Source organism: Chelmon rostratus, chromosome 13, assembly GCF_017976325.1.
Source record: "Chelmon rostratus isolate fCheRos1 chromosome 13, fCheRos1.pri, whole genome shotgun sequence".
Lineage (NCBI taxonomy): Eukaryota > Metazoa > Chordata > Actinopteri > Chaetodontiformes > Chaetodontidae > Chelmon > Chelmon rostratus.
In genome coordinates this window covers 3,190,426-3,216,206 of record NC_055670.1, presented here as the reverse complement: position 1 = coordinate 3,216,206, position 25,781 = coordinate 3,190,426, and the positions used below count along the sequence as shown (strand labels likewise).

The following is a 25,781-nucleotide window of genomic DNA, read 5'->3' as shown; positions in this document are numbered from 1 at the left end:
TCAGGGGAGCGTAGGTACTCCAACTTTATTTTCCATTATGATAAATTATAGATTTGTAAATGTCCCAGTGGACAAGCAGAGGTCGCTGTTTGCAGACGACGGGGCTCTGTGGAAAAAAGAAAATGAAAGTACAGCATGGGATTAATAAAAGTGGGGATTTAAATTTTCTGGTGAAAAAAAGAAAACTACGCCCTTCACGAGAAAGACAGTCAGGGAATGTCGTGTGAAATTGTGTGGAGAGAGCTGAGAATTTCAGTTTTTTGGGATTGTATCCTTAATGAGAGATTAACATGGAGAGAGCATATTAGACCTGTAGTTAGATAATGTAAAAAAGTGATAAATGTCATGAGATGTCTGGAGGGATTGGAACAGGGAGCTGATTGGGTCACTGAACACATGTAGCCTCAGTACGATCGCGTTTAGGTTATGGAGGCAGTGTGTATGAATCAGCTGCAACATCTGTAGCAGCAGACCTGGAATCCAACCCAAGCTCAGGCTTTAAGGCTGCGTTTAGGAGCAGTGAGGATTTCCAGTGTGTTCAATCCAAGTGGAAGCAGGTGAGATGCCGTTGTGGATACATCGGAAGCAAGTAATGGCCAACTACTGGATCAACATAAGGGGGCATGAAGAGAGCCATCTGGCAAAATGGGTGCGGCAAGTGTGCTGGGAGAAGGACAGACCACACAAAGACAGTTTCAGCTGGACTGGAGATCAAGCAGCAAAAGATACGGGAGTTAATGATAAGGAGTCTGGCGCGAATGTAGTGTGGCCAGTTAGACCTGCCCGCATATTAGAAAACCCCTGTGTCGATCTAGAATTGCTCAGCATTAAGTACAGTAATAAGAAAGCTGATGTAAACAGTGAATACTATAGTTACAGGGGCAATAAATATAAAGACAGTGTTCAGATTTTTACTGAGGGATCAAAGGAGTTACTACAGTTACCATGTGAGCTTAAACAAGAGAGCGTCACAGTGTTTGAATGTTTATACTGTTGAGCTGTATGTTATTCTGATGGCATTAGAGTGGAGTGAACAGGTTAACTGCTATAATCTATTAATATGTAGAGATTCAGTGTCAGCTATTACAGAAGTCATCAGGATCTGCTACATGACATCTGGAGTGCGAAGTCAAGAATAGTTAGACAGGGGAAACATGTGACGCTCATCACGTTCAGGTGTCCTGGGAAACGAGAGAGCAGATAAACAAGCAGCCAAAAAAGGAATGAAGTCAATGTAAAAGTATCATCATTAGAGGGCAAAGGCATAGTGTCGAAAACGACGCAACAGTGGCAACAGCATTGGGGTAACACAATAAAAGGGAGACATCTACATTCAATACAAAACAGAGTGGGTGTGTAGAGGAAAGAACAAGTATAATAAGCAGGCTGAGAATTGGCCACAGAAACCTTAACAGTACGCTATTCATCAAAGGAAAACACCTAACAGGCCTGTCAATGTTATGAGGCAGAAACATGTTCTTATATCATGCAGGAAATTTACACATGACAGACAAGAAATAATGAGTGGAGGACACTTTATACAAGTATATTAGATTGTGTGCAAGGGAGGAACTGGACAGGCACCTCCAGGGGGATGCTGTAGTATCTCCCATTAAAATGGATAAATATGGAGAGTAAAACCAGAAGATGGCAGTACTGCAACTTCGTGGATGCCATCTGCCGTAAAAACCTCAAAGAAGAAGAAGAAGAAGAAGAAGAAGAAAAAGAAGAAGAAGAAGAAGAAGAAGTCGAGCATGAAGACTAGAAGGAGGAGGAGGAGGAGGTCACCAATTTCATTCCAGAGTAATCATCTTTCCAATAGACGAACTTTGCTCATTGGTTTACTTCCTGGATATATGGCCCTTGGAAACACTTCCCTCGGTCGCGTTAGCGTTACTGTTGTTATGGCAAAACTGTACGCTCTTGTTCAAATTATTCCCATATATATTTCGAAAAAAGAAGAGAATTCAATCTGTCTGCTATTTGTTTAATAATGGGAGTGTATGGAATGGAAGCGTAACAGTCTTTAATAGCAGCTGGGTAGTGTTACGAATGTTGTGCCTAAGAAGCTACCGTAATGCTGTATTAGAAGCTTGTCGTTAGCCAAGTTAGCAATCAGCTAACTGAGCTATTGAACATCAATAAGCATAAACGGTAAGTAAAACGTTTGCAACCCAATTGTGACTTTAATAGTTGCCAGTCAGTATGGTGTCCCCAGTAGAGACACCGGACGGACAGACAGACGTTAGCTCATAAACTACATCTGCACCAGTGTCGACATGAACACAGTCTGTTTTTAACTGCTGTGGAGACTGAAGTGTGTCAGCTAGAGTTTTTGAACTGGAGGATTACTTTAAAGATCGCAGATTTAGTAAAATTATCCAGTTACATGTGCGTCACACGTCGGAGGTCCCAAGATTTTTCTGTCCAAATCAACTTGTCTTACAATATCTGCACTTAGTAAAGCTAATTTCTTGTGCTTCTATAATGTGGCTCGTTATCCTGTCTCTGCATGTCACACAGTATAGATGGGTATGTACATTATGTTCCTGTTATTTGCATATTTACAGTCTGCTCAAAAAAGACTGTTGGAAAAAGAAAATTCACAAAACTTTCATGTGCAATCTACCAGCAGCTCCTTTCAGAGCTGTTGCAGAGTACTGGTCTCATCCTTGCTGCCATTCAGTAGTATACCATGATATAAAACAATATGAATATATGTGTGCCAGGTTATTCATCACTGTCATGTTAACCTTAGTTTTAACCATAGTTTTTTGTTTTTAGTTTCTCATATGATCGGCTGCCTCTTTCCTTTCCCTGCTTAGTTGTTTTTCTGGATTTGATTTTCCAACAGCATGGCTGATCAACATAATGCTTTCTTGCAGCCAAGAGACAGTTTTCTTTGACGAATGACCATAACTTTAACAAACACATAGGTCTTAATGTTCCTTGTGACTTATTTTTATCTATATTTACCCCAAAACAGCTGGAAAGGGTTCAGAAATCTTTCCATGATGGATGTCAGCATTGCTGTTTCACTGATTCGAGGCCAGATGGGTGCTGTGGTTGAGCGAGCAGTGAACGGAGCAGTGGAGACGGTGCTGGCTGAGATGCTCAAAGTGGTTGGCGTTAAATTCGAGGAGCTGAAAGCCCAAGTGGCACTGATGAAGAGGGACATCACTGTGTTGCAGAGGGAAAAGGCCCTAAAAGAGAAGGAGAATGACAACATTCGAGCCAAGCTGCGCTACACGGAGCTGAAGCTGAAGTACTACAGGCAGGGAGTGGAGGAGGAGCTGCAACAGAGAGCCTCCACCTCCACTCTGGTCCGCATCCACCCACCCACCTTTAATCAAGCACAGAGAGGTGGTGCAGGTGTGTCCTCCGATGAGAACTCTTCATCATGCTCGTCTCAAAGCAGGACCTCTGAGGGACCATTGGCAAGAAGCAATCAAGGTAATGATCATGACTGATTCCAACTTTGCTGTCCACTCCAATGACTCTCACCGCTTCCTGTGTTTGTACACCCAGAATGCACCTCTCTACAGAGCACGAGCAGACGTGCAATCAGAGTGCGCTGTAATTCAGATGTGGGAGTTGCCAGCCCCGACCCGTTAGACTTGCTGGTGCCTGTCCCACTCTCTGTGAACTCACCAACAGAATCTGTCGACAGCAGTACAGGTACAGAGCTGTGTGTGTGTGTGTGTGTGTGTGTGTGTGTTTTTTTTTTGTGTGTGTGTGTTTATATTTTCTGTTGACCTCATCACGTTATTTGAAATGTCTGGTCGTTGCCTTAAGTAAGACTTAGGTAGAAATACATCAGAATCAAAATCTTAGTTGTCACACAGGAGAAATGTTGGTCTTTAAAATTCTGTATTTGAGCATAGGAACCCTGGAGAGTCAGCTGAACATGCATTGACAAAATATCATTGTCACGTTGTGGGGGAGGGTGAACATGTCTATGTGTGTGCAGTTTTATTCTGTCCCTCAGAGCAAGACACAGTTCAGAGCAAGTATGACGACCAGGAGGATGACTGTGAGTGGACCATCACTCTGCAGCACCATGCAGAAGGTGCAGACGCTGCCACAGACGCTCACCCAGTCCAGGCCTTGACTCTGGGTCCGGGGGAGCAGCCAGTTGCTGGCTTGTTGTCAGCAGATGGTTCCCCCGAGGCTGATAGCTCCACTCTGCTATACTCTGCCCCACAGGTAACAACACATACAACACACACACACCCTACTGAAGTGGCCCTGCTTTGTGCTCTGACCTCTCTTGTAAATGAGGACAAAGTGAAAAGGCAGCATTTGCTTTTGTAGTTGCTGAAGGAGAACACAGTATTAGAAACAAATGCTTTAGATTAGAGAAATATTTGTATTTATAAATTGATAGTATTTATTTGAGCTTTATGTAGAAAAATACCAATACTGAGCATGTAGTGTCAGACAATAGAAGTAAAAGATACTGCTGTTATTGATACTTAATAATCGACTAGTGCTAATAACACATTAATTATACATTTTGTGTTGAACTCATCACATAATGTGAGCTTTGCAGAATAAGACCACAAAATGCAACTAAATAGAAAGCAAGAAACAAGAAAAGTTCTTTTAAAGATTAAATTTTCAGTTATATGGTCTTTATGGTATGTATGGTTTTCAACAAAGAATATACTGTACTGACACAAAAAAACAGACCTAGACAGAAAAGTATTAACCTGAACAAAGATGCACATGTCAGCTTACAGTCTCCCTAACTACTAGAGGACTTGCATCTGACTGTACATCCTTAGAAGTAAAGGGGTGGAGGTGTTGCACTTTGATTTCTCACAGTCCTAAAGCCCTGGTCATCTCCTGATGTAATGTAGGTGAAGCAGGAGGCGGAGGAAGTGATCTGTATCAAGGAGGAGCCAGAGGACGAGCAGGAGGTGATGGCCACCCTGCTGCTGGACTGCCAGGTGCAGGAGGGCCATCTTCCAGAATCAGAGGTAAGGGTAGAGCTTAATGTCAGATCTGAGAATAGTCAGCGCTTGAAGTAGTGGCTTAAACGCTTAGTGCAGCCACAGAGACAGAATGAGTTCTGATTCTGGAAAACGAAAGTAGCTGAATTAAAATTCACTCTGAATATCAGACTCTCCAGAACCATCTGTGACAGAGAATGAATGTATGTTTGTCCAGGCACAAAGTTCAGGGACAGAGTGGTCTGGACATCCAGAAAGCCAGAGAAATCAAACTACAGCCTTCAGCTCAGCTGGACCAAGCACCTGTGAGTAGATCAGCGTGTGTGAGTGTGGGTTGATGTCATGCACATGCTTCTGAGTTTAGCAACCTGATCTATAATCTATACTCAGTATAGTTTGTTTAAAATGCCCCTCCACCACTGCTGACCTTTTCATGTGTGCTCTCAGATGCGATGCCTCAGCCTGCAGCCTCCATCCTGTCGATGGTGTCCTTGCCACCCAACATCCCGCCTCGTCAGGCGGTGCGACCCTGGACTAAAGACCTCAGCCTTTATGAAGAATATAAACTGCGCAGGAACGAGCTGCGCCGGCGAAGCCTCAACAGACGCAGAGAGCTGGAGAAAACGTTGCCTCAGCCTCTGCTGGCAGATCTGGCTAGTCAACTTGTTGTCCACTACATTCATATGAATATTATGTGACAAATTCTCATGAAATAATTGTTAGATTGTATAGTTTAAAGGGGCATTTTCTATCAAAGCGTCTTTTTACAGTTTCCTATATTTAATGTCAAATATGATGATGTTGTGTTGAAGGTGCGAGAGCGTCGAGAGAAGACCAGACTGAGGGTGGCCAGATGGAGGGCCAAACGGAAACTCCAGGCCTGTCTTAACCAGACTCAGGTCAGTAATGACTTGATGAGTAAGGCAATGGCGATATCCCTGACACTAGGAAGTGTCCTATTTAGAAAGTATTCTGCTGTAGGAAATTGAAATTCTTAGGTATTAAAGCTGTCCTTCAGGTTGACCTACAAAAGACTTCCTCAAGCTTGTAAGTGATACCCTCACTAATATTACAGCAGTAGATCCTACTTCAGCTTTCATGCTCAATACATTACCAAATTGCACAGTATCCGCTACGTGGTTTAAATAATTAATAAATAAACTGCAACCTACAGACCTCACTATTACTGATTACTGGGAGTCACTGGGACTAAAGTTTCATTTACACAGAATGAACCTTCCTTCCCAATCAGACAAAGCTTGTTATTTTTGCCTTTCTCACTTTTAGGCTCTAGGTGGCACTGCAGGTGTTTCTCAAACTGACTTCCCCATCAGCAGCCAGCGTCAGCAGCCCAGGGTGCCTTGTGGTAAGACGAGTCACTTCTGCTTCTGAAACAGTCGTCAGCTGCCCCAGTTGTCACTTGCCTGTGTCATTCCTCAGTCACACAGTTCTCTTCACTTATGCAACTTACTGAAGACCCAGTCAACACAATTGGATGACATGCATGTGTGCTGTGAGAACATAACGAGAATATTATATTGGTTCATAGAAATGTGTACGTAACCGTCGTTGTGGCGCAAAAACTTTCCTGGCTGTGTGTCCATCTCCATTACTTAGCTGCATTCTTCCCTCCAGAATTCCATGTATTTAATGAGTGAGGCTATTGATTATGAGACAAGATGTGTCACGATCAGTGTGATGTTGATTAATGATTTGGCCAGTTGTGCACAGGCTTTTTTCAGACATATAGAGGCAAATGGCTTAATCTGGCCTTTTTCCTCACACACAAATGCAGTTTTAGGTCAGTGAAAATTGAGCTTTGAAAAACTCCTTTCAAGGTGAAGATATTCAGAAACTCATTTTGCAGTGTTGTCATGGTGACAGGGAAACATTAGTTTTGATGTCAAAGTGTGCATCCTTATCTCCTTCATGCTTTCACCATACAGGATCAGACCTCTAGTTGCAGGTAGCTTACTGGTAATTGCTTTTTTAGGGTTATATTGTGGCCCGTTGGTTTCGGGATGCTCTTGACAGCACTTCAGTTTTGTTTCAGTGTATTCATATGAATGGAGATTTTTTTTAAAACTGCTTGTGTGGACTGATTTTGATTTGATTTCGATTCTGATCTAAGCTGTTTTAAGATCACAGTTGCGTGCCTGTGAATATTCTCATTCATCCAGGTCATTGTAAGCTTTAGGGCATTCAATCATTCGCAACTGGACCTCGTCAGTTTGTCTTAGAAGAAGTTTCGCCTCTCATCCGAGCAGGCTTCATCAGTTCATGCCCACCAGACTAGATAGGACAGCTCTAGTCCAATGAAATGGTGTTAGGTTTACCCTCTGAGTGAAGCCAACCCCCAAAACCAAGGATGGTATCACTCTATTGTGAGGCAAATGATCCCCCATTAAGGCGGGGTAGGGTGTAACCCTTGGGTGTCAGTGACAGTCGTCTGGCTCGTTAGTGTCCCATTGTTGTCATTGGGAGGCTCCTTGAGCCATGTGTGAATGGCTTTGTTGTTTATTTTCAGAGGTTAAACCTTTGAATCTTTTTGGGAGAGATGAAAGGACAGCATTGTATGTGGGTGATAGGTGGTGTGTCAGACCTCCCCTTCTGTTCAGAGATGGTTTTTCAACCTTGACATAGATAGCTTCTCTCATTCCTCTTTCAAACCATCTGTCTTCTCTGTCCAGAATATGCACATTTTTATCCTCAAAGGAGTGTGCTTCCTCCTTGAGATGCAGGTAAACAGCTGAGTCTAGACCTGAAGAGTTTGCCCTTCTGTGTTGTGCCATGCGTCTGCTCAGTGGCTGTTTGGTTTCCCCAATATACAAGTCTGTGCATTCCTCACTGCCCTGGACTGCATACACCAGATTGTTCTTCTGAGTGTGAGGTGTCTTTGGGGTGCACCAGCCTTTGTCTGAGAGTGTTCCCAGGTTTGAAATGTACCGGGATGTTGTGTTTGTCAAAGATTCGCCTGAGTTTCTCTGATACTCCAGACACATATGGAATGACGATGTTATGCCGTCTGTCCCTCTTTTCCTCCTCTGTCACCCTGTTCTTTCTGGAAGCAGCTGAACTTTTCACAAAAGACCAGCTGGGATAACCACAGGTTTTGAGGCCCCCCCTCAGGTGTTTGTGTTCCTTGTCTCTGGCCTGTTGGCTGGTTGGAACATTATCAGCTCTGTGTTGGAGAGTTCTGATAACACCTAGTTTGTGTTCCAGTGGGTGATGTGAGTCAAAAAGGAGGTACTGTTCTGTGTGAGTGGTTTTTCTGTAAACCCCAATATAGAGGCGCCTGTTCTCTCCAATGTGGACCTCACAGTCCAAAAAAGGCAAACTCATGTCCTTGACATCCTCTCGAGTGAATTTGATGTTCTTGTCCACTGAGTTAATGTGCTCGGTGAAGGCTTGCACTTCTTGGCTTTGGATTTTTACCCAAGTGTCATCCACTTATTTGTACCAATGACTTGGTGTTGTTCCTTTGTACATGTTCTCCATGTACAGATTAGCCACAATGGGGGATACTGGTGAGCCCATCGCACACCCATGTTTTTGCCTGTAAAACCTCCCCCTAAATTAAAAATAGGTGGTTTTTAGGTAGAGTTCAAGTAAATGGCATATTTGCTCCTGGTTAAGGGTAGTTTCCTGAGTTGGAAAGCATGTGAACAACGATGTGACATCGAAGGAAACCATTGTTTCTGATGGGTCTAGTTTTAAGTCCCGGACCTTATTTACAAAGTCCATTGAGTTCTGGATGTGGTGTGGCGTTTTGCCAACCAGTGGTGCTAAGATGTTGGCCACAAACTTAGCAATGTTGTATGTCACAGAGTTGATGCCGCTGACAATAGGTCTGAGTGGGAGACCATAGATGACTCTTGTGGCTATAACCGGTGATATTGCAAACGGTCAATGGCTCCTTCTTTCTGCAAACTTTGCAGATATTCTATGATTGTTCTCTTGTACCCGCTGGTTGGGTCTCGTTTCATGCATTCATATGTGTTACTGTCATTGAGCAGTGAGAGAATCTTGTCTTGGTAATCGTTAGTGTTTAGGATTACCGTGCATTTCCCTTTGTCTGTTGGCAAGATTGTGATGTTTTCGTCCTTGCTCAGTGACGTCACAGCTTTTCTTTCCTCGTCGGTGAGGTCAGAAGGGGGAGGTTTAGCATTGGAGAGAGCTGCTGACACTTTCAATCTGAGTTGTTTACCTTCTGTTTCTGTTAGGTTGTTTTTCTTTATAGCTGATTCTGTTGATCACAGTTGTGCCTCTGCATGTTCCTCCATAACATCCTATGACTGAATTCACATATGAAAAACTTTCTGAGGTTGGGTGTAATTGATTAAAATGTATAAGGAAGTATACCTGTTATAGTTGAATTAACATAAACTGATTGCTCAGGAAAGTTGAGGGTCTTATCACTTGCTGCTTTTTACAATGTAATTGGCATGCTGTGTTTCAGCCGCCTCTTCCAGTGGTCATCGAAGACGGAGCTCAGTGGTGCCTCAGTCCAACAGCTTCCTCAACATGTCAGCAGCAAACAGCATCTCTGCCACTCTCCCCTTCATACCCTCCACCTCCTCCTCTTCTCTGCTCCTGAGAGGCCCCAGCATGGCTACACATCAGCACACTGTGACATCATCATCCTCCTCCTCCTGCCCCCAGGTCAGCCTATCGCAGCAGAGTATCTCTCTGACAGATGCAGATATCTTGCAGTTAGATGTTTGAAATCAGAGCTGTGCACACAGAGACTTCCAGAATATGTTTGTCAAGTATGTTGTTTGGCGTTCAGGAGGCGTCAGAACTCTCCTGCAGAAAGTAATCTGTGTAGTGCTTTGCTTACCTAGCATATAACTTCCATTTACAACACAATTAAAGCAGAGACTGCATGCTAAAACTGAATTCACTTCTTTATTTAGCATAGACAACAGTGCTTCAATCCATGGTGGATCTTTATCAGGCCAAACTTACAAGCACCTTATCATGATGCGTATGTACAGACAACATAAGTAGAGCACCTGATATGGATCACCTTGTCTTTGCTGTTATGCTGTAGGTGATTAGAAATCTTTTACCCTCATTTCAGTTACACATTCAGTATCAGTAGACCAAGACAGGCACTGTAAACTCAAAAAATAAATGCATTCAGATATTCAAATAATAACACTTCAAGAACATTCAGAATCTTATATAAACTAATTTTATATTTGCAAGTCTACAAAAATGTCTACAAGTGCATATACTGTATAAGTAAGTTCACTCTATCTCTCCTGTATCTGCTAACATACTTTAAAGTGAATTGTTGTTTGATTTGGACAATTTATCATGATGTTTTTCAGTTTGCATGTGTCTGTCTTTAAATATGGACAGAATTGGTTTTCCAATGCAGCTGTGATTTTAATTAGTGCACTTTGTTGTGGAGTTGAAACATGTAGGAGACCCACACTTCTACTTGGCCTGATGTAGACTCAAAGAAATAACCAGAGAAGTATTACTTTTTCCCTGAGAAACTGTCTTTGACAGACAATGACTTACAGAGTTGTTCACATGAACATGTCAAGGCTGCTAACTTGAAAAATACCTGCAAATTGTACTTTCGTCAACTCACAGAATAAAGAGAAGATTGACAATCTCCCGAATAAAATGAGAAGCCTGGTTCTGCTCGAGGTTTCTGCCTCCTAAAAGGAAGTTTTCCTCGCCACTGTCGCCAAGTGCTTGCTCATAAGGGAATTTTTGGGTTTCAGTAGATAAAAAGTCTGGTCTGTACCTGCTCTATATGCAAAGTGTCCTGAGACAACTTTGGTTGTGATTTGGCTCAATATTAATAAAACTGAATTGAATTGAATTGAATTAGTACTTTGTACAGTTCTAATAAATGCAGCTAAAATAAGCACTGTGTTGAATTCTAATTTTAACAAAGCCTCACACTTCTATTGAGATGAGCTAAAAGCATTGGTTCAGATTTTTAAAGATGTGTCTGAAGACAGCAGTCAGATAACACTGCAAGTTGTGATTCTGGGTTATATAATTAAAATGGACTACTTTCAAAGAGTTGCTGGTTGCTGTAATCATCCTTCCTTGTCATGCAGACTGTAAACCAGTTCTTTTGGAGCATGACTACACTGTAAGAGATGGGGCTAAAATCCACAGGCCTCGTTCTGTATGTTGTTCTGCATACAGTTCGTCATCTATAGGCATGTGCAATTTTATTGCCACTTCCTTGTCCCAGCTGTGAACCTTCATCAGCAGCTCAGCAAACAAATACTGTCAAAGAGGACATTTTATACAAAAGAGACGCAAAATTTGGAACATGCCCACTCAGTCTGTCATCTCAGACTGTAGGTGTCAGCTGTAGCTGAACAGAATGCAGTTTTGTATGGAACAAGCACAGTGGATTTTGTACCCTATTTCTTACTGTTTAGTGGCGCAACATTGGGATCGCTTCACAACAGGTATGTAGAGGACAACAAATTCCAGCGCTCAGTAAGTCTTTCACCACACGTGGCATGTGAGTATTATATTTAGATAGACTAGAAAAAAAAATCCTAACCTGCGCTTTAAAGGCTAAGACTGGTGATATTTTCGTTATTGTCTACAATTCCCTTGAAAAGACCATAAACTATTGTGCTGGTTGGTGTCTCAATATTTTACACCATCCCTACGGCCCTCTGCCACAAGCCCATTTCAGCCTATTGACATAAAGACATAAATCTTTAAAATGGGTCACGAACATAAATTTCCATCTAACACTGGGCACTGTGGTTTTCAGCAAATGTAAAGGACACACATCCGGCCTTTCTTGGTCTCATTTGAAGGAGCTACTGAAATGGGAAAATTTTAGTTGCCTTGTTACAACACGCTGTTATATCCCCTATTGTTGCGGGGCTCAGAGGGGGAGTTGCATCATCTAAAAGTCAGCCATAATTTTGAGTAGATATTGAGAACTATGCGTGCCTGGGTTATCCATTGACTATCTTCTGGGAGATGGCTCCTGGCAGTGTGTAGAACAGCAGGGCGAGGAACAGCACTGTGATGAGCAGGACCAGGGCAATGATGATGTACTTCTTGTAGCTTCGCCACACCAAGTGGAAGAAACACTTGAATGGATTGACAAACCATGAGAAGGAGGTGTCTGGACGACTGGGGGATGGGAAAAGAGAGGAGAAAAGAATGTTTCATCAGTAGGACTTTGAGCAGCATTGGTATCTTCTTAACAGCTTAATTAAATTGTACAAAGACATTTTTACGTGTCAGATATTGTGTGACTTGGAGTAAAAGTTTTATGTTTTTGGAAGTTCTTATGATCGATAAATAGATCCTGAAGTATTTGCTACCAACATCCAAAACCATTATTATTATTATTAGCATTATTTGCTTTCTTGCTAAGAGTTTGATGAGAAGACTGATACCACTCTCATGTCTGTGCTGTAAATATACTGTATGGCTACATTAAAGCCAGCAGCTGGCTAGCTTAGCTTAGCATAAACACTGAAACAGCTTGCTGGGCTTTGTCCAAAGGTAAGAAAATATTTCTGCCACCACCTGTTAATTTATTAAACAAAATAACAACAATAATTAACACATTAGATCACATGTTCAATCCGTACATAAACCAAAGCAGAAAACTAAAAACACACACCCCACAAAACCAAATTTTTGGCTTTTGTACAGACTGAAGAAACAAGATAAATCAAGTTGATGTGAAAGGTGAAATGTCAAACTATTCCCTTGACCCACAGACGTGATACTGCTCTTCTTCTTTTCTTAAAAAGAAACAGCGCAGTGTGTGCTGTTTACTGTCCCTCGCACACTAATACCTTGTCCACATACAGCAGGTGTTTACAGCTCCATTTGAACACACTTTGTTTAGAGAGAAGACTGCCACAGTCTTACTTTGGTTTTGGCAGCGGCTCTGGCTCCTTGCGGGCTCGGCCGACAGGATTTCTCTCCGCCTCCTCAGCTGTCACGAGATGGAACTCCGCCTCCACTTTCCCCTGATGAATTCAGAGCACGCCACACACCTGTCAGTCCGAGTCTCAGTTCTGTTTACGCTGGTTTGTACAGCGTGAGTGTCTGTGAACGTACCGTCAGCTCTCCGGACTTGGTGAAGGGCCACCAGCCTCGTGCTCTCTTCTGCTGGAAGATGGAGATTCTCTCTGTCCCGTCTGTCAACATGTCCGCCTTACACGACTTTGCCGTCTTTGCCCCCCGAGGGAAACCATGGAGGTCTAATTCCACCGTGCCTACACACACACACACACACATGCACACTTAATCATTCAAATATACAACTAGAGAAACAGATGCCCACGGAGAAGCAGACACACACACCTAGGAAGTCGTCAGAGGAGAGAGTCTCGAAGTCCCAGACCTGCAGACTGAGGATGGCAGGAAGCTTCTGCTCTGTTTTATCCAGAGAGAAAATACTCTCTCTCTTCCTCACCACCACTACCTGTGAGAGAGAGGACAAGACAGATGTGTTGGCAGTGTGACGCAGGTGGTTTTTCTACACCAGCCTAACAGCTGGAGCCGCTGAGGGTTCAGGGTCATGCCTATTTCAGCAAGGCGTGACCCTGCGTCTGTCTGAGCACCTTCTCAGCAGGCAGGTAACTGAAGGGGAACACAAAGCGCCAGTTGAAGTTTCCCTCTCCAGTCAGAGAGTTGTAGTGGACGTCTGTCTCCTGTCGGTCGTCCTCTAGACCTTTCAGCCAGCTGCAGGGAAAGATGGACAGCAGCAGTGATTAGACACACAGTCTGGATAGAAATGGGAGGGAATAGTGAGCTGAAAACTTATTTCCCTACAATAACTCAAAGCAAATATTGAGTCTGCAAGTATCTGCGTTTGGAACAGAGCTGGTGGTTACCCCTTGATATAGATATCACTGGACTGTTGGCCTGTCAGGAAGTTGCTGTCCTCCAGAATCACATCTTCTGTGTTCCAGATGATAATGCGCAGCTCGTACCTGAACACACACACTGCGGTGTCAGTCGCTCCTTTTCAAAAACAAACATCAAGACTTTTAAGATCGGCCGACAGGTGCTGAAAGATGCAACTCTTACCCTTTTGGTTTTCGAGGTGAAATGTCCACTGAAGGTCCTGGATGAGGCAAGTCCATGGGAAACATGTCTACCCACATCTGGACCTGACCCTAGACACACAAACACAGCAGGAGAATCAAGAACTGTTTCTTATCTCGTATTAGTGCGTAGTAGTGGTCTGTCAGCTACTATTAGACTTCCAGTATTTACCTCCATCCATAAAGATGTAAGCAGCACATTTCAAAAGAAAGGTTGTAGTCTGTTCTACTACAATTTGTAGATTTTTTTGACCCCACGATAGACTATTAATTGGTGTGAGGATAAAGTGCTAGCCAACAGATGTATTTAGAAATATAATTCAGGCAGTTTTTTTGATCAAATTACATTGAAATTGAAATGATGCTTTTATTCTGAAAGTGAGACTGGCAGAGTACATGTATATGCCTGCCCGTTTTTTAGAGCAGGATTTGTGAGTTTGATAAAAATAACTTTGACTTTTTGTTGTGTGGAGAAAAGTTTGTGAAAAATACTTTGTTTTTTTTCACATATTGCACTCAGAGAGTACACTTTCATAATGCTAAAAAGCACCTGGTCCATGCCGGGCCGAGCCTTGCTGAACAGAGTTCTCGTCTCGATGTGTTCTGGCACCAGCTTGCATCCCACAGCGGGGATCTCCGCCCAGCGGTGCAGGATCTTCAGAGACAGGTGCTCGTAAGACTCCACCGGCTCATCTGAGACACGTGAACACAACTTAATCACTAATGTTACAAAGAGACGGACACACACACCACAAGATTACAGCGAGAGCAGTCTGCAGTCCAGTCTTTAATCTTTACCTTCATGCATGAACAGTGTCTTTCCAGTGAAAACTTTTTCAGCCACAGTGATGCGTCCTGGTCTGAAATCAGGCTCGTCCAGGCCGTTCTCTCTGCACAGCTTAGACAGCAGCTCTGTTGGCTTCAGACAGTCTCTCCAGGCATTATAACCCTCACTAACATTCAAACAGAGAGGACAGCAGGAGGCACAGTAACTTCGTATGATTATTATACATATTAGTGTGTTTAAAGCTGAAAGCTTCAGAACGGTTTCTCCAAACACAGCAGCCTGTCTTCCTGCTTCCAAATGTAGAAGAACTCAGCTCAGACTCACAGGCTGTACTCAGTGGGGAGCCCACAGGTGGCTCTGTGTCGGCTGTAGAATCGGTTCTCCAGGTCAATGCGTGTCTCTCCTATGAGGTCGTCCCCTCCTACCAAGTCATGGTCATAGATCAGCAAGGACAGCAGAGACTCCTTAGGAAAGGTCGCCTGCATCTCAAAAGATCTGGAAGAAGAAAGGATGGAGAAACAGCTTGAAAATGGGTGTGTACTACTTTAAAACATGGAGGTAAGCTGCAGTCAGCCAGTTATGTACCTTCCAAACACAGGATTCAGCTGTTTAGGAATGTAGTTGTCTCTGTCTTTGATTTCGTGCTTGCCGAGCCGGAGAACAATGTAAGGGTCAGCCTTCCCATCCTGGTCAGCTGGGTGCAGGTTAGACGCCTGGGGAGAGAGGAGAGACTATAACATGCAAAAATGACAAAACAATAAAAATGGTGCAGGCTGAAGTCATGTTAGTCTTTGTAGTAGACTGCTTTGTGCTTGAAGAGGGGACTTTTTGGATGGTAGAAACTCTACAACAGGAGCTAATGATGATAACATGCATTCTGTTCCTATTCTGGAAGCAAACTGTCATTTTTTTGATCAGACAGCAGTTCCTGATTCATGCATAAAGGGCAACATCCGCCAGTCAATCTGATCAAAGTACATTACGTGCATTTCCATACAAATTCAAACAAAATGCAGCAAAGTGGAAGCTCTGAATGCTACTACACACTTCCTTTTCAATGATTTATTCAGTCAGAGTTTAAGGCATACAAAATGCCTCTTCTTTGTCATTTGTTTGCTTCTTGCTAGCATTCCACACATTTTCAAGAAATTTGAAATAAATGTAGAAACTGTTTTCCATGATTATGGACAGCTAGGCTGTTCAGTCTAAATGCAGTTTGGGAATTGTGTGACATTTAAGAATATTCATTGTAAATGTTTAAAACTTCTAAAATGAGCGTTAGAAATGAGAACGCACAGAGACGATGTAAACCCGTATGAGGACTTGGACTGGGTGGTTGGGAGGGATTCCTCTGTTGACCCTGAAGTGGCCGGTGTCAGCAGCTTCATCCCAGTCCTCTTCCTCGTCATCAGTCAGTTTATACAGGCAGAAGCGCCCCTGCATGTGCAAATAGTGGATTAGATCAGCCGTGAAGATATGTTCCCAAGGTAGCACCCGGAGAGGACATTCAACCTGTTCATCTCACCTTAAATTTGCCGACAAATCTCTCCTCGGTCGCCCCCTCTTCCTCACTGGCTTTCCCTCTGAACAGCTCATACGTGTTCACCCAGTCGTCAAAAGGCCCAAACTCTGCCTCCAGCTCCTTGTTGTACAGCTGCAGAGAGAGACTGTCAGCATCACTCCACTGAACATTTCTGTCCTTGACATACATATTAACACTGGAAATAGAAAATTCATGCTGGATAGAAAATCACATCCACCACTCAGATCATAGCTGTCCAACCAGTTCAAACTACCAATGATAATGTACATTGTCCTACCCTAACAAGTGCAACAAAGCCAATAGGGAGGTGAGGAAGTTGTCAAGCACAGTCAGACTATACAGTAACAGTGATGTTACCAGTGTGAGTCCTCTTTCATTCTGAAGTAAATACCTTGAGTGTAGCTAATCTAGGATATAGACCTAGATTTGGCGCCAAGATTCCTCTTGCTTTCTGTTTTTTCTTCTTGTCTCCATCCGAGGGGCTGACTGATGAAACAAAGAGGACATATTTTCAGTGGTTAACACTGACACAGAGCACTGTGGCATGGGTGTGAAGAGGAAGCAAAAACGTGTCTTTGCATTGTGATGACATTGTTTAACAGCGGGGAATAAACTAGGTTCAGTCAATATTGCAGTGTCACTTCGGACACTGTCAGAAATCTGTCAGTTCTGCCCATCTGAACCACAAAGGTTATATTAATCCATCTAGGATAAAATCATAGGCCAGCACTGCTTAAAGGATCCAAACAAGCAGAAGCTGGAAGCTTTAATAATATAATAATTTACATATAACAGTGTGACACCCTAAACTATCTAAACAACAGTGCTGTCTGTGTAAAGGTTTGTACCACAGAAACCAATGAGGTACAGTCAGTTCCCAGAGCCCCCAGCTGCAGATGCCAAGCAGAAGATTTCCTCCCAGGAAATCAGAATGAACAGATCCCACAAAAGGCTTGAAAATGCTGTTCCTGAATGACGTAGCCCTTTTAGCTGCATGTCTTTGTCCTTACCCAAGGAGTCTATTCCATGGCTGAGCAAGCTCTGGTATGGCGAAGCTGCAATGCACAACAACATGTGTGTGGGTCAAGGGAAAAATGATTGGTGCTGAGCAGGCAGTGTGCAGTAGCTGCCTGCTATATGCAAACTGAAACTGAACCAAAACAGTGATGTCATGGGACAAAAAGCGAAACCATGGCCTTAATGTCACTTTCTCAGACTTTTTCACTTTTGCACCTTAACTTTTGTTCTGAATTCATTACTTTTTTTTTTTTTGAGGTCATTAAAAACCTACCCTGAGTTTTAATCTAGCAGCACTCCGGATTTAGTCATTGTCATTTACAAACTATAATGTTAATGTTTTCAAACTAATAAAGTTTAAACTGGTACTTAGCAAACAACATTTCGTGTTGCTGTGATGAGACATATTTCAGATCACTATCATAGGTTTGCAAAGTCATCTGACATAAACATAAATACATGTTAATGAGTGATCATAGAGAGATTTTTAAGCAACCTGGGCCAGTGTTCTCAGACCGTTTTTGAAAAGTCTAAGCTCTCTTAGATATGTGTTCAGATTTAGCCAGTTTAGTGTGGATGTATTTTTAGATTGAAGTCCTTGATGTTGGCCATATTAATGGCAGCAAGTGTTGAATAATGTGATAAATACTGTTGTAGATCACTGTCTTTCAGGGCTCAGTCACATCACAGTAGACAAGGAACCAGTCCACTAATATGGACCTTTGACCCTGACCTTCACCATGGCTGAAGGAGCCATAATGTCACATGACAGGAGTTCTGACCTTTTTCAAAGACCTCAGGGAATGCAGAGCCATCCTGCTGTTTGGCCTGGAACACAAACATATGTTCACGTTTCTATTTTCAAAACATTTTGAACCTTTAGAAATGAAGCTCAACAATCACAAATACCTGTTTCTCTACAGAAGCGTAGTATTTGGACCACCAGTCAATGACACACTCCGCTGATTCATCAGCAATCGTCCGCCTCCTTCGCTTGGTGGAACGACTGCGAGTGCTCTTCCTGCTGTCCTGGATTTAAAATGTACATACACACAAAGAATGTTTAGAGAGTGGTTTATGTGATCCACGAGAACACAGTTATTTATGTAAATATATATTCAGTAACTGTCATCATTTTCTTCCTGGGCTCTTGCTGAGGTGTGGGTGGCGCTGGAGGTGGGGCTTCATCCTCCACAGTGATCAGAATATCCTGATTTGTTAGTGCTACAGTTGCACTGGTCTCTCCAGCATCCTGGGACAGCCCTATTGGACGAGACGCAAAGATAAATCTTCCTATGGGACAAGAACAAGATCAAGCAAGCCCAAGCCTACCAACTGGAGGATCAGTCAATCATAATGGCATACTGTGTCACCGTCATCATCATCACTTTCTAATTATTCCTATAAGAATGTTAGCAATAACACCAGTAGTGCACATAGTACTGTAGATGATTATGTGTTAGCCACAGACACAGACACATTTATTACCCTTGGTGCTTTGTGGCTCTGGTGTCAGGGCAGGTTCAGGGGTGTATGTGACCCTGGGAGGTTTGTGTGTCTGTATGGGCGCAGGCAGGCCTGGAGGTGGGGTGTATTTGAAGGCCTTGAGGTTGTTGATAATGTGGTTTCCAACCAACGTGCTTCGACCAAAGGCCCGCCAATCAACAACAGTGATACTGAGAGGAGGGTGGAGGTGTTCATTCTCTGGTAACTCCTAAAGGACAACAGAATAGAGTCAGTAAATAATGCCAGTAAATGTACTGTTTCTCTGGGGTTAGGGTTACCCTTACAGAGTTCACTACATGGCCAAAAGTATGTGGACACGTGAACATCGCACCCATGTATTATGATTAATGTGCTCTATTTGCTGCAGGGATTTGTTCCCATTCAGACACAAGAGCACGAGTGAGGTCCAACACTGATGTTGGGTGATAAAGTCTGCCTCTCAGTCAGCATTCCAGTTCATCCCAAAGGTGTTGATTGGGTGGAGGTCAGAGCTCTGCGCAGGCCAGCCAAGTCCTTCTACACCAAACTGGAAACCACTCCTTTATGGACCTGGCTTTGTGCACAGGGGCTACATAGTGTCTGCAGACCTGTTGGCTACCTGGACTCCCCACTTGTAAGATTTTGCTGTGTTGAATGTTTTGATATTATACTATAAGCTATGATTCACTATTACTGCTGTATTGGTCTTACCAGCTCTATGGCATCAACCAGCGTGCTGAAGTTTGGGTTGGACTTGTACTTCTGAATGACAGATGAGCGCAATGTTTTACCTGCACACTCTATGAACACCTAGAGAAAGAGAGAAGGGTTATATTATGTCATTTCATGAGGGTTTTCCATCTGTTTTTCATCATGTCAGAGTTTCACATTCTCCAGATCCTCTCTTTCTTCTAATGTGTAAGTTAACTGGAAATCAGGATCATGTTTCCCAGTTGTAATCGATCCCTCTTTTGTTGCTCTTCCTGAGGTTTCTTCAGTTTTCTTCCCTGTTTAAGGAGTTTTTGGGGGTGTGAGTTTTTCCTTACTCCAAGTCAAGGATGCTGTACAGCTTGTAAAGCCCCTTTCAGGCAAATCTGTAGTTTGTGATATTAGGCTGCATGAATAATATTGTCTTGCAGCTTCTTTGTATCTTTGTCTCAATCACATACAATGTACTTGAGACAAAGATACAAAGAAGTTGGACCACCAGATGTAACCAAAGTTCTTGTGTGTGATCATACACATCACTTGTGTTGTATTGTTCAAACGGAGCAAATTTGGGTGAAAGTTCATGGACATGGGTTGTAAACTGGACACAGATAGCTGTAACTTGAAACCAACTGGCTTCACTTCCATCCGTCAGCAGCTACAGTGATCCATTCAGTCACCTTCTAGAATATGGCCTCTCATGGAAGCAGCGGCAACAAATGTGACACACCTTGTTCATGTAAGCTGTGTGTGTATGTGAGCGCATGAGTGCAGGGATGTGTGTGTGTGTGTGTACCTGTGGGCGATCAACAGACAGCAGCTGAACCTTCTTCAGCTCCCTCAGACCCCAGAATAACACCTGGTGGAGAAACACACACACAAAGGTTTGTTGTGGCTAAATGCTCGGGTTGGACTATTAGGTCCAAAATGATAATTGTTTATTACACTGAAAGAAAAAAGAAGGACTGTATCCATTTCATCACAGTGCAAACTTTGTACCTCTAACCTGTCAGCTTCTCAAGAGAAAAAGTATTTTTCTCCTTTGCATAATAAATGTGTTGTGTCGTGCTGTTTGTTAAACACACACACACACACACAGCCAAACCTCCAGCCTGTAGGTGCTGAGAACAGGCCTGATGTTGGCAGGAACACTGTAGATGCCTCCTTCCTGCTCCTCTAACACCGGCAGACTCTGCTCTCCAGTCTCTGGGATCTACACACACATTCATCACAATGATGCTAGTGTCATTCATCATCCTGCATCGTCATGACTGGAAACTGAAAGGTTACTGAAATGACGGTGACTGACGTGCAGCAGTTCAAATGCAGCCAGCAGGTCTCCTCCTGACTGGCTGCCGCAGTGCAGTGGGCTGTACCGCAGAGTCGGAGGTGTGTAAGGGTCAGAGGACAGGCGAACCTCGGGCACCGTCACTGTGGCTCCCAGATACTCCGCCTTACCCTGCGCACCATCAGAGAGAGGAGGTCAGGAGGTCAATTCAAAGAGTCAGCAGCTAGCAGTGGTTAAACCTTTACATGATGAATCCATCTGTCTATCTGTACGTCGTACCAGTGCGTCCTCATCGTACACCTCGATGAGAATGCGTGGCGGCTCCTGCTGGATGTGCTGCAGATCTCCGCTCAGCAGCAGGCGGTTCATCAGCAAACACTGATTCCATGTCGGACTGAGAGTCTGACTGATCACCTGACACACAAATAAACAAATCAGAGCGGGAGACCCAGCTCAGATTACACAAACCTGTTCACAGTAAGAAGCAATTACAGTGCACAATGTAACCCGGTCCTCGCCTGGTATTCATTACAACTCTAAAATTTTGTGTCTATTCAAAATTGCATATTTAGAAGTTTTTCCATGAAAAAAGTGCCTTCAGGGCTTAAGACAGCTTCACTGTAGCTCCACACTTTTGCCATCATTTAATATGCGCGTGTGTACGAATATGCACAATGTCCCCGCCTCTACCTCCACCTCCAAGTCTTTAAGCCATTCTTCACTTTTAATAGCAAGCAAAAATGTGAAGCTAGCAACAGGCCACAACATGCTTCCATTGTCAGCAGCAAGGCTGGCTGCCTTTAATCACTTATTATTATTATTATTAGTCAGTGTCACTTTTAATTATGAAATTATTATTAAATACGTGTGCATGTGTGTGTGTGTGCGTGTCTGTGTGTGTGAGAGTGAGTCATTGAGTGAAAGAGTGAAAAAACTTTTTTTTCCAATAAATGTTTAATTATAGTACTCCTGATGTACTCTGTTTCTACTCAATAGAATGCTAATTACTACCAGCTACCAGAACATCACAATCAATTTTCAGTGATGAAGACATGTTCTTACTGAATGTAAGGAAGGTGACAGAGTAAATACAAAATGGAGCTTGTCTATAAAAAACTACAGAAGTCTGAACTAAAGCCCTAATGTCTTCAAACCCTACAAATGAAACCTGACTCCATTCATCAAACATACAAACCTCTGGTTGTTTTCTGTTATGCTACCTACTGTACGCTAAACAACAGCAAGAAGTAATGTGGAGTAATTCAGACATACATTCAGACAGAACACACACACACACTCACGTTGGTGGTTTGGCTGTGTGACAGATAGGTTACTCGGGCAAAAGGGTCAGACAGGCCTGAGTTGTCTGCGGCGATCAGACCACGGGCCTGATACATGTGGCACCTCAGCTGGAACTGATGCTGCTCTGGAGACGCAAACACACACACACACACACACACACACACATAACACGTAGTTTACCTGAAAGCATCAGTTTACCCTCATCACCACACATGTTTATCGTTCGTGGTATACAGTATAACTCAACTTGGAACCTGACATGAACTGTGATAATGGATTTGAAGGTAAACCAGCACCTCTCCTATTAACTGTATTATGTACTAAGTACTAAAGACAGAGTTTTAGTGTGTTAGAGCTAAAACAGTAAGAAATGCTTGTGTTGACATTGACCTCCAGTGTAATCTGTGTGCATTCAAAAAGAATGTGTGAATTTCAAAGACAAATGGCAAAACTCACCACAGAAACAGAAGGATAAGATGATGTGTGTGTCTCTCACCTGTGCTGAGCAGGTACTCTGGAGGGCTCCTGGCATCAGCGCCCCCTGTGGCCGGACTGAATCCCGCAGGTAGGTTATCCAGCATGTGGCTGGAGTCCGAACAGGTTCCGTACCACAGATACACATCGAGCTTCGCTTGAACTGACAAGCCTGCAACACGCTTCCCTGGAGGCTGCGCACACACGGACACACATGTGATGTGTGCAACGGTGAAAAATCCTGAAGTTGTAAGTTTTGTGTTTGTGTGTTCACCTTTAGAAACAGCGTTATTATCTTGCCACAGTGGATTCCTCTGGCCTCCTGGCTGCTGGAGAACAGCACGTCTCTGGCTCGGACCCGAGCATAGGCAACACGCTTGTTGTTGCTTAGCAACCACACAAAGATGTCAGGCACTGTGTGCTGGGGCTGCAGTGTGTGAAGCCGTGAAGGTGTGTACCAGAAAAGGTAGGATGTAAATAGGTAAGCAAATAAAGAAAACAGGTGTCTTACACACAAACTGACTTTGTCTAAAAAACTCCTGTACCTCCTTCACAAGAAAGTGCACTTTGTGTGTGAGTTTTGTTGCATCCTGCAGCATTTCTTTCACACCACCGGCTTTTCTCTTCCTCTCTCCCAAGGACTGGGCCTCTCCTATCATACTCTCCTGCAACACACACACACACACACACAATTTGGTGATGCATCATTCCTACACATCTTTGTACAAATACTCTGTGTTTGTTAGGCTTAATGTAACACATTTGTTATGATCTGCTGACCTGGAAAACCACCAACTCCTCCCCCCTAGAAGTCATTAAAAGTCCGTGTGGAGCATTTTTCTAAACACCTCACATGTAACATTATAAGCCAATCCACTGATGTTGGCAAGCTGAATGAAAAGCAGGTCCATAAAGCTGTAAGACTAAAAATAAATCGATAAAGAAACCTTCATAACTGTTTTTAAGTAACTGGTGAACCAATTAGTGACTTTCTGACTGGCCACAAAGGGAAGACTTTGTCAGGGCTTGTGTCACTGAACATTTTCACCAAAATCGACAGACCAGAGTTGAATTTCATTTCCCTTGTAATTTACCTAATTTTCATGGTTCTTCGGGTTTGTTAGCACAATAAACAAACATTCACCCACTCAAAAATCGCAACAAAATGTATTACCCTCAGTGTTTTTAGGATCTGTTTATGGACCGTAGTTAAGAAAGACAGACGTTCACCAAAGGCCTCAGGGCAAAGACTGAGCGTTCTGAGCCCTGCTTATATCTAAGGAGGTATTTTTCACATTTTCCCACCAGTTCCTGTTTGCACATGGTGAGGCGTTTCTTGTCCAGCTGTGTCAGGTAGCTCGACTTCAGCTCCGTCTTCAGCCTGGCCTCTGCCGCTGCTATGAAACTCCTGCAGAAAACGTACGTACGTATCAGTGCTGTTGTTATTTTGGTGAGGGCATTCTTTGTGAACGTCCATCCCAGTGATGCTCATCATTAGCAGACGAGAAGCAGCAGCTGGTGACACCATGCATCATGTCTGTCTGCACTCTCCCCAGGACCACAGTTAAGTTATGGTGGAATTACAGTTGTGCGTCATAGTGTATAACATCACTGTTAACTTCCAGTTCAGCATCAGATTTCACCCACTGTAACATTCAAGAGAAGCGTCACACATTATCAGGCTGTTTCATGATGTAATTTCATATGCTGCAATGACTGTGTTTACATTCTTTCATTCACTTTGTGACATAGAGCGAACATGGGGAGGTTTATCTCTTTATAGAACAGGAACAGAATGCTGTTTGGCCATTAATAGCTGCAGTGACTGTGCTTGCATTACTCCCTTCATGTTATCATAGAGAGTAATGATTGTAGCAATTCAAAGGTTTACAGAGAAGATGTGTACTTAGAATAGGATTACTGAGTCTTTTTTCACTTTTAATAATTAATGTTGCATTGGAGACTTGTAGGGGAAAACCAAGTGGTCTCCATGTGTACAGTGCTTCCATGGCCACTGTAATCAATGCTCGTAGTTGCGTATTTGCATATGTGCATGTTAGCTACAACATAGCTACAGACACAATGTATGTAGCCATCACTGCTACACCCCTAATGCAGAACTACAGATCTGACTTTAGCAGAGTCAAGCTGAGCAGCTGGAAAGTGGATTGAAAATTCCAAACTGGGAGGCGAAAACTGACCAGAAAACAAAGGGAGAAGGAAACAAAAATGAAACAAAAGGAATTTAAAAAACAAAACAAAACACTTCCATGCTGTACATTATCAGATGGTTCAAGATCATCTTGCTTTTAGCAGTGAGTTTGGAATCAAACATGTCACATCACATTTGGCTCAAATAAAGACAATCAGGTGTTATATTCAGCAATTTTGCTACAGTTTTCAAACTGACACACAACTATTTGAACAGGGTGTGATTTACATTGGGAATCAAACAAATAATTCTGAAAAAATATTAATTGGTGCTTTTTGTCTGAAAAAACATCCCACATCTACATGTGTATGTTTTAAATGGTAAATCACAACAACAGCATCGAGGTGTCAAGGACTGAAACAAGTTAAGCAGGATTACTCTCAAGTCCTTGATTTTAAGCACTCAAGTAGTTTTAGCAGGATTTAACCACGTTATGTCCTGTAAAAGTCCAGACGCTACACTGAGATCCCAGCCGGTCAAGTGCTGTCATATACAGCAGACAGCTCCTAGCCTGATTCAGTGCCGGTTAGATGATTATGTTGCAAAGTTTGAGAAAATTTGGATTCTTATGTTTCTCATTCATGAGTCAGTTATTTTTATGAAGAAACAACATATAAAGCAATGCTGTTAAGATTTTCCCACTATTGTTACAATGAGACACAAACAGTCTTATCGTGCTCTGAGTACCTGGCGTCCATACAGAATTCTTTGAGGACGGTGATGAGCAAATGCTCCGCCCCTGGATCTGACTTCCTGTGTAGCTCGGCTGCACTGGCTACACCCTCGTCCTAAAAGACAACAAATACATATGCATATATGTTTTACAAGGATGGCCATAGAAGCTGCTCATAGAGTTTACATGTAGGTTTTTAAAACCCAGAACTTATAATGGCTTTTCACATCAGGTGAGTCACTGTAAAGTTATGAATTCCTGAA

At 43.0% G+C, this 25,781-nt stretch overlaps 2 protein-coding genes across 2 annotated transcripts in view; one reads left to right on the top strand and one right to left on the bottom strand.

The window, feature by feature from the left end:
• Positions 1-1,771: 1,771 nt before the first annotated feature.
• si:ch211-67e16.4 lies at positions 1,772-11,015 on the top strand. Its single transcript, XM_041950254.1, has 10 exons — positions 1,772-2,154; positions 2,987-3,453; positions 3,529-3,678; positions 3,971-4,206; positions 4,863-4,982; positions 5,173-5,260; positions 5,403-5,608; positions 5,768-5,854; positions 6,243-6,321; positions 9,415-11,015. Exons 2-10 carry the CDS (start codon positions 3,012-3,014, stop codon positions 9,678-9,680), a joined length of 1,674 nt encoding a protein of 557 aa, XP_041806188.1. The 5' UTR covers positions 1,772-2,154; positions 2,987-3,011; the 3' UTR covers positions 9,681-11,015.
• The window catches only part of fer1l6 (fer-1 like family member 6), a 28,662-nt gene continuing 12,742 nt past the window's right edge, over positions 9,862-25,781 (bottom strand). The window contains exons 17-46 of the mRNA XM_041950253.1: positions 25,533-25,633; positions 23,939-24,041; positions 23,179-23,298; positions 22,908-23,060; positions 22,656-22,827; positions 22,159-22,283; positions 21,137-21,271; positions 20,879-21,028; positions 20,675-20,782; positions 20,366-20,428; positions 19,573-19,671; positions 18,865-19,090; positions 18,503-18,639; positions 18,286-18,405; positions 18,159-18,204; positions 17,370-17,414; positions 16,751-16,845; positions 16,342-16,470; positions 16,113-16,253; positions 15,402-15,529; positions 15,141-15,311; positions 14,828-14,982; positions 14,580-14,722; positions 14,013-14,101; positions 13,817-13,915; positions 13,544-13,664; positions 13,284-13,404; positions 13,038-13,195; positions 12,846-12,946; positions 9,862-12,092 (exon numbers count right to left, since the gene is read on the bottom strand). Coding sequence (XP_041806187.1) covers positions 11,912-12,092; positions 12,846-12,946; positions 13,038-13,195; positions 13,284-13,404; positions 13,544-13,664; positions 13,817-13,915; positions 14,013-14,101; positions 14,580-14,722; positions 14,828-14,982; positions 15,141-15,311; positions 15,402-15,529; positions 16,113-16,253; positions 16,342-16,470; positions 16,751-16,845; positions 17,370-17,414; positions 18,159-18,204; positions 18,286-18,405; positions 18,503-18,639; positions 18,865-19,090; positions 19,573-19,671; positions 20,366-20,428; positions 20,675-20,782; positions 20,879-21,028; positions 21,137-21,271; positions 22,159-22,283; positions 22,656-22,827; positions 22,908-23,060; positions 23,179-23,298; positions 23,939-24,041; positions 25,533-25,633 — 3,735 coding nt within the window. The 3' untranslated portion in view covers positions 9,862-11,911. The remainder of the gene's footprint in view (positions 12,093-12,845; positions 12,947-13,037; positions 13,196-13,283; positions 13,405-13,543; positions 13,665-13,816; positions 13,916-14,012; positions 14,102-14,579; positions 14,723-14,827; positions 14,983-15,140; positions 15,312-15,401; positions 15,530-16,112; positions 16,254-16,341; positions 16,471-16,750; positions 16,846-17,369; positions 17,415-18,158; positions 18,205-18,285; positions 18,406-18,502; positions 18,640-18,864; positions 19,091-19,572; positions 19,672-20,365; positions 20,429-20,674; positions 20,783-20,878; positions 21,029-21,136; positions 21,272-22,158; positions 22,284-22,655; positions 22,828-22,907; positions 23,061-23,178; positions 23,299-23,938; positions 24,042-25,532; positions 25,634-25,781) is intronic.